This window comes from Onychostoma macrolepis, chromosome 13 (genome assembly GCF_012432095.1).
Source record: "Onychostoma macrolepis isolate SWU-2019 chromosome 13, ASM1243209v1, whole genome shotgun sequence".
Classification (NCBI taxonomy): domain Eukaryota; kingdom Metazoa; phylum Chordata; class Actinopteri; order Cypriniformes; family Cyprinidae; genus Onychostoma; species Onychostoma macrolepis.
The window spans coordinates 21,019,096-21,027,709 of record NC_081167.1 but is presented as its reverse complement, the minus strand read 5'-3'; the positions used below and the strand labels follow the sequence as shown (position 1 = coordinate 21,027,709).

Genomic DNA, 8,614 nt, shown 5'->3' with positions numbered 1-8,614 from the left:
CAGGTACCGGCCTGCATCCTTTGGTCCAACTGGATGCATTCTTAGAGAGGCATTTCCTTTACCAAGCTCAGAAATATACAATGAGGTCCGATTGTGATATTCTGGACTCTGTCTGTCCAATTTGTCCTGTTGATAATAAAAGCTGTGGACGACTCGTGCGTCCTCCTGACGTTGCCAGGTAACCACCAGACTGGACAGGTCAGGATCAGGTGTGAACTCACAGCCCAGTACAGCTGGACGACCTCGGATTGCCAGCAAACACCTTTCGGGAACATTCACCCCAAAAGAGGCTAGAAAATATGATCAGGCAGTTTAACAGATGTTCACTAACATCAGTCTCTTAATTCAAACATATCATCTATCATTTTTTTTCTCTATATAAATATAGATTTGTGGTTTTAGTGTCTTGAAAAATCAATCTTGTTTTCTTCTAAAACTTATACAAAACAGTGGAAGATATATTCCTCTTGTTGTTACAGGGTTAATTGTAAACATCAAGACAGCGGCACATCAACTACAAGTAATGGACATAACATCCCTGGTGGTAATTTTAGAAAAAGCTGTAAAATCCACATGCAAAATAAACTATAGCCAAATAACAGAATTGCTCATAACATATCCAAGTTTATTTGGTTAACAGACATTGAAACAAAACAGCCCTCAGTCTCTCTTGACAAAAGAACACGTGGTGAATGTGCTGAGGGTAAGACCCAATACCACATTAAAAATAAAAACGCATTAGTAAGTGAACTGTATAATATTACTAATGCCAGTGATGGTAATATTCATATAGAATGAATTATATAAGTTACACATAAAACATTTCAATTACAAAAATAAATAATAATAAAAAAAAAAAAAATCTTTAAAAGATTTTATATAAAAAGAATCGTGAACTCCTATTATAAAAAGCTTGTTTCGCTCGCCTTACCAACACTGATGATCCAGGTCCAACACAAAGAAACAACTCTGAGATTCAGACCCATGAATGGACACGTTTTTAGCTGCAACGCGAAGTGAGTAAGTTAGCCCATATGCCATTAAGCCAACTGTCTTGATGTCTTTGCTTGTGAACGAACACTTGCAGGTGGTAAAACCGGGAGTTCAATCTTGATAGCTTGAGGAAATACGTTTAATGAATATGGAACAAGCTTATTTCCTGCTCACTGCTCATTCAAATTTCATTCTTCTGTTGTGTGCGGGCGCCAACAGCTCGCCACCTCTCGCGAGACAAATAAGCAAACTGCAGCTTCAAAAACAAACCCAATATTGTTGTTTTTTTTGGATGATTTATTATAATCAATATTATTTATTACCAATAAATGAGCCTGCAACATATTACACTGAAACCACTCTTCTATCTGAAAAGCAAAAACAGAAGCTATTTTACAAAAATTTGCAAACTGCAACAAAAGTGGGAACAAAACTCGTCTCCAATCACCTGTGAGCAGAATAGGATTGGAGAGATGGAAAAGGAGAAAAGCACAAGTGCTTCAAAGGGGAGCTGTAACATAGCCACATATTTATAGCCTAAAATATATAGGGGTCATTCTATGGAAATGTCCATTTTTCTGTCCCTTAGAAATATTACACTTGAAAAACACATGGTTACAATTTATATATATATTATTTTTATTATTATTATTATTATTATTTTTACTTTTATTTTTATTTTATTTTTTTATGAAACAATGGAACAATATTTGAACAATTACACCTTCTTGAGCCATCAATGTTGCGATATTTGTTTTTAATTAATTATAAAGAATTCCAAGCACCACAAAACTGCTCGTCCCCACAGCCATATACAGAGGGAAAGTGCTTTATTTTGAGGTCAAAAACAGGTTTTTCTTCCATTTAAAATAAAATAATGTAGGCTATACATAACTATCAAATAAATGACATAAAAAAAAACAAAATGCGACATAAATATTATAGAAAAATAAATAAAATATTATATTAAATTATTATATATATTATATTAAAAAGAAAATATTATATAATATTATTAAAAAGATTATAAAAAAGATTTTTTAAAATCACTAAGCTGTCATTTATGTGTATTCATAAAGTCAAAAGGTAATCTAATAATGTGGTCTAAATTTAAATGTTAAAAAAATAAATACATTTTAAGGCAGGCTATTCGAACCAAATGTATTTACTCAGTATTAGGATATGACTACTTGTTTTTTATTACAGCCCGTGATAATTAATACATTACAAAAACATAGAAATTAGGCTAAAAGAAAGTCATCCCACTCCTCTACGTCTACTTCTGTCATCCCTTGGATTACAGCGTCACGCGTCTTCTTTTTGAATGTGATTTTTCTCCAATGAGGGGGCGGAACATATGGCAAATTACGCTACAGCACTTATATTATTGCACTGGTTGGCTATTAACTGCGAGCAGACAGAGTGTCAATCAATGCACTGGAGAATACGGCGAACATAAATAAAGAAACGAAGTTGCTTGTCAGATTTCCCTAACAAGCAACCACATTTTATTAAATAAGCCCAAAAACCGCAACCCGCGACCAGGGATTTTTTCCCGCAACTTTACAAAAAAAGAAGCCCAAAGTCGAGTATAATTGTGCGTTCACACCGCAGGCGGCGAGAGCGTCAAAGTGGCCGGAAGTCATTCATTTTCAATGTGAGGCGGCGGCAAGTAGCGGCGAGAGCGGCGCGGCGCGGCTTGGACGGCGAGAGCGTCGAGGAGAGTTGAAATCAGGTCAACTTTATGGTAATGAGCTATGACGCGGTTGGGCGGCAACCAATCGGAAAGTAGAAGTCCTCCGCTTGAGCGGAGTCCAGAGAACGCAGTCCTGTAAACTTTGGTTCCGACCACATTAGTTCCTAAGCATTTTCACGCTAGAACGCTTGTTTTTCAGCGGGAATGCAATTAATTTGCTCAAAACAACACGAATTTGACCAACTGCATTTAGACTAGCACTTAACCACGAGCACAAAAAACACACCACACAAATGGCTTTTATTGGTTTATTTCTTTAGCAAACATGTAACTATAATTAAGTTCTTTCCATCGATCAATTTTTTTACTTTCACAATTAAAATATTTCATGAGGTTAACTTATACCCTACTTTTGGTCATTCTGCACAAGATCAACATGCTTGTTTGCTTTTCGGCTCCTTTAAATACAAGACCAAACGTTCGATCGTCAGAGCGTCAACGGATCTTTCTACAGCGTCGTTGGCAGAGCGGCCAGAGCGAATTTTGACGCTCTCGCCGCCTGCGGTGTGAACGCACAGTTAGGTACGCGGATTTGGCAACTGTGGCGGTCGCGTGTCAGAGCGGAGGATGTCCTCTAGTGGCCTAAAGACTAAAGATATGCAGCGTCGGTAAAGTTATTGAAATTAATAAAATGATTTTTTTTTGTAATGTACAATAAAACTATATAAGTTACATATACACAATACTATATTATTGTATAATTATAATAGAATATATAATTATTCAGTTTACATCACCTTCATAAATTAAATAAAAACGGAAAAAAGAAAAAAACACACTGATGCACATTCTTAATTCAATATTTTGTAGATGTAGAGTTAAAAAAAAATCGTAGAATTTTATGTAGAAAAGTTAAATCGCCATCTTTTTCCGACCAAATTTGTGACTTGAACGCACCCGACGTCGTGGTAACGACTTGTCAACTAGTAAGTACGTCCCAGCAGCAGCGTCACGTCCAGGTGTAGTCTAGCACTACGTAAATGACCCATACACCTAGATTTTGTTTACTTTCACTTTAAACAGTCTTTAAACGACTTTGTCAGATATGGTAAGGCTAAAGTTTTTTTTTAAGAATTTACGTATAATTATTATGAACCAATGTGGAAACCAAGGTCAAGTAAAAATCAGTAGATAACGCTGTGGGATATCTGTGGAGGTATGAAATTAAGTGAAATCATTTGGCTGTGAGCATTGTTCTTTATAATGACTATTTTGTTTAATTCTTGATACAAGTATTTTATTATCCATTATAATTTTTTGTTTGTTTGTTTTGTTTTTTGATAGCATGATGACTGCAAAATATAGCCTACTAAATCAGAGGGGGAAAAACTGAATAGGTTACAATTGCAATCTTGTAACTACTGTAAATTTGACACACTGATATATTTACATTCATGCAATTTCAGATGTATTAAAGTGACTTACAGTGCATTCAGTGCTTACATATTAGGTGTGTTGGACTTGAAGCGGCGCTGGGCATAATGATCAGTGCATGACATCAAAGTACCGCGAGAGCGATTTGAAAGCATGAGGATCCATCTGCTCTCTTATCGCTCTCGCGGTACTTTGATGTCATACACTGATCATTTTTTTGCCAGGGTGTTTTTGTCTTGTGACACAAACACGTGACCATGACGTTACTAGTAGAGCCAGCTGAGCTGCTGGAACTGATAGTCTTATGGTGCAGTCTTGTAGGCCTATATTATATAATAAATTGGAAAAGATCCATTCAGTTGCTAATTACACATGTAGCAATGTTTTGGAGTATTCTTAAAGATGTTATTTTGATTGTTGGTACTAAGCCTCTAGCACATGTTCTCTTTTTCTTTGTATTTGTAGAAGTAGAAGAAGGAAGTCTTAAAATTCTTACCGGGTTTAATAAAATGCTTCAACTCCTATTTTGCATTTTAGCCAGAAGTGCAGGTAAGATAATCAAAGTTTGTACCTCTTATGTGTCCGTAATATTACATGTACAACTGATGAACAGCTATACATCTATAAATATTGCAAATGCAAATAACTTTTAATCTTCTCCTTTCAGCATCTTTTATAAGCATACCAAATGATCACTTGATTGCAGTCAGGGGTCATCCAGCTGTACTGGGCTGTCATTTTACACCGCACCCTGACCTCTCCAGCCTGACTATAGTGTGGCAACGCCAGGAGGACTCACAAGTCGTGCACAGCTTCTATTATGAACAGAACCAACTAGACCATCAAAGTCCAGAATACCACAACCGGACCTCATTGTATATTTCAGAGCTTGGTAAAGGGAATGCCTCTCTCAGGATAGATGGAGTTGGACTGAAGGATATGGGTTGGTACCTGTGCAAAGTGAACAACATCAATGGGGCAGGAAAAGCCAAAATAAAACTTAACTATGGAGGTATGCAGGATTTGTGAACACTCACTGTCATTTTTTTAATTAATGTTATAATGAAGCAAAATTAAGCATTAAGATCTCTCAAAACAGCCAAGCTCTGATTACTATTGAACAGCCAATCTCAATGTGTATGTATTCTTCAGCCTTTTACTCTGAGCCCAGGTTGAGCATTCATGTGAACTCCACCACAATAACAGTGCAGTTTGAGACAGAGGGATTCCCCAAACCTGAGGTGATCTGGCTGGATGAATATGGCCAGAGTCTCATTCATCACCTGGAGCTCCATGACCAAGCAGAAGATGGACTTTATTTAGTTAAGAGCAGATATGAGGCCCAGAAGCCAGCAGTTAATGTCACATTTACACTAAGAACCACCTCCTGAACCAGAACCTTGAGAGACCTGTGATCTATGGTAAAGACCTTCACTCTGAATTTCATGTGTCAAAATTTGTGAATTGTGTATGTGTGTTCACAGGTTTGACTGTACTTGTGAGGTCCAAAATGCCTTCACTTTTCAAAAAAGTCATCATTAATATATAGTGAATCTTTCTGAAAATCAGTCAATTTCACCTGTAAATTTACTATTAAATCAAAAAGCTCAATTAATCTAAAATGAATGCAGTCTTGATATTAACAATCTAACGGATGTGTCTGTTTTAGTTCCAGGAGATGCTGGAGATGGAAACATTGCACTCATATTTCTCTCAATTCTTTGCATCATTTTGATTGGGATTATTGCTCACATGATGAAAAGCAGATTTATTAGCCAAATGCCAGATGCTTCAGGAAGCATTTTTTAACCAGGATTGAACCATAGATAGATTCTAACCTATATAAAGCAATATTGGGGTATTTGAGCTGCAGTGGGCCATGAGTATCAGGGTGACTATAGTATAAATCTTTCAACAGTATGCTTATCTTTATATATTGTACCTTTGCCAGGGGTGTATTCCAAAAAGCAGGTTATGTGACATACCCGGGTATGTTTGAGGATAAGCAAGCGGATAACCTCAGATTTCGGTTCCAAAATCGGAGGTTACTTTCAGGGTATGTAAGTAACCATAGTAACTTGCTCTCTGAAGATAACCTGCTCCAGAGCAGGTTATGTTCCAGGGTTAGTTCATTTCAGAACTATCAGCACATGCGTGAGAGCCTTCAGTGGGCGTGACAGATAGCGCACAACATTATATATTATTACAATATAGTTAATATATATATAGTTGTCAAGTCAAGTCATCTTTATTTATATAGCGTTTTTAACAATACAGATTGTTTCAAAGCACTTAACAGTATCAAATTGGAGGATAGAGCGTCAGTAATGTATAATGATAAGATTAAACACTCAATTGTCAGTTAAAGGCATTTCATTATTGAATTCAGAGATGTCATTATCTAGCTCAGTTTAGTTTAAATAGTATAATTGCTAGAAATTAAGTTGTATGATATGTTAATTATAAAGTGCTAATATAAGTAATAAATAATGTAATATTATTCTAATATGTTTTTATATTTATTTTATTGGCATATATTACAGTTATCTGTATAAATTATAAAACACTTATGACAAGGTAATGTTTAATTTATTATATTATATATATTTATTACAGTTTATATCTCACACATCGATCGGCATTTTCTATAATGTATTTATATAATAAAAATACATGTATGATATGACTTAATATATAATTATCATCAAACAAACAATATAATTCATATTTTCAATTTTAACGATTAAACGGGGAAAAAAGAAAAATGATTGCACAACCATCAATTAGGTGGCGATATGCACTAAGCATGTAAACGACCATTGAAAAAAAGAAGAAAGAAACAGCATGGCGTGCTTTTTCTTAGCGTCCGTTTCCATAGTGATTAGTCACCCTGTTGAGAATGTCTTGAGTCTTAACCAGGAACATACTCTGAGTTGAATGAACTTACTCACAGACGCGTTTTTGGAACCACATACCTCGAGTAAGCAAGGTTTTGGGTTAATCAACTGAAAGTTGAGGGTTTAGCTGACGGCAAGTTAACCGTGCTTTCTGGAAAACACCCCAGGCATGCTGTTTTGTTTTCTGTTTACTTATTTCAGTTATCACTTTTCCCCTTTTCACGTTATCATGCAAATTACAATTGTCAGAGCATATCCGTTGTTTATTTATTTTTATTTTTATTTATTTATTTATTTATTACATTTATTTTAACATTTAAGTCTATTTATAAAATATTTAGCTCGTTAGAACACAGCACCCCGCTAAAAAAACCCAAAAAACAATAGAAGCCCAATAGAAACCATACCAGAAATTCTGATGGTTTCCATTAAAATACCATTATAAACCATTAGCTTTTCCAGTAAAACCATTGCAAAATTCCTTTTTGTAGTGTGTTTTGGGCATTTTTCCAATAGGATTTAACATCCCACCAATAGAATCCATCACATACCAGTAGACACCATTATAGTTTCCATTAAAACCAATACAATTCCCATTATAACTATTAAAACCATTAGATTTTCTATTGTGTTTTGGGCATGGTTCTATTGTTTTTTTCAGCAGGGTAATTACAGCTGACAAAATGTTTTTATTTTTATTTTTATTTCTATAGAATTGTGATGCTCTGTGATGTTAAAGTGAATTGGACAAGGATTTTGTTCTCTGTTTTTAGAAGATCATCTCTATAAATAAATGATGACAGACTGTGAAGCTAATTATTCTGTTCGATAGAGATGCTAAACCACTATGAAATCTGAGACTTGCTATATTTTCTGGATATATTTTCTAATTAAGCTATTTATGAACTTATGACACATTGATTCAATAAAACAAATTAGTGACCTGGGATTCCAGACTTTTTTTTTGTTTGTTTGCTTTTAAAACAGATAATCTTTTCTACATTTTCAGGGGGGTATTCCAAAAAGCAGGTTATGTGACATATCCGGGTATGTTTGAGGATAAGTGAGCGGATAACCTCAGCTTCCAAAATCGGAGGTTACTATCAGTAACCATAGCAACTTGCTCTCTGAAGATAACTTGCTCCGGGTTCCAGGGTTAGTTCACTTCAGAGCTATCAGCGCACGCGTGATCTACTGACGAGCCTTCAGTGGGCGTGAATACACACACACACACACACACACACATACACATACATATATGATATATGATAAAGCGCTAATATAAGTAATAAATAAGGTAATATATTATGCTAATGTGGTTATATTTATTTTTTGGCATAGCCTATATAATAGTTATCTGAAGGCTACAAATGATAAAACACTATGACAAGGTAATGTTTAATTTATATATATCATTTCACACATGGATCGGCATTTTCTATAATGTATTTCTATAATAAAAATACATATCTGATACGACTTAATATATAATTAGCATCAAACAAACAATATAATTCATATTCTCAAGGATTAAAGATTAAACGGAAAAAAAGAGAGAAATGATTGCACAACCATCAATTAGGTGGCGATATGC

The 8,614-nt window shown here is 35.0% G+C and overlaps 2 protein-coding genes across 2 annotated transcripts in view; one reads left to right on the top strand and one right to left on the bottom strand.

Moving 5' to 3' along the window:
- Positions 1-1,226, bottom strand: part of LOC131551885 (CD276 antigen-like) — a 5,973-nt gene extending 4,747 nt beyond the window's left edge. The window contains exons 1-2 of the mRNA XM_058795096.1: positions 932-1,226; positions 1-290 (exon numbers count right to left, since the gene is read on the bottom strand). The exon at positions 1-290 is cut by the window's left edge and continues 58 nt beyond it. Of these exons, the coding sequence (XP_058651079.1) occupies positions 1-290; positions 932-986 (345 nt within the window). The 5' untranslated portion in view covers positions 987-1,226. The remainder of the gene's footprint in view (positions 291-931) is intronic.
- A 2,054-nt stretch (positions 1,227-3,280) lies between these two features.
- si:dkey-71p21.13 (CD276 antigen) lies at positions 3,281-7,969 on the top strand. The gene is given in 5 exon segments (XM_058795097.1): positions 3,281-3,797; positions 4,589-4,672; positions 4,791-5,135; positions 5,276-5,494; positions 5,497-7,969. Coding segments are annotated over 4 exon segments (780 nt in total). The 5' UTR covers positions 3,281-3,797; positions 4,589-4,632; the 3' UTR covers positions 5,673-7,969.
- The last annotated feature ends 645 nt before the right edge of the window (positions 7,970-8,614 follow it).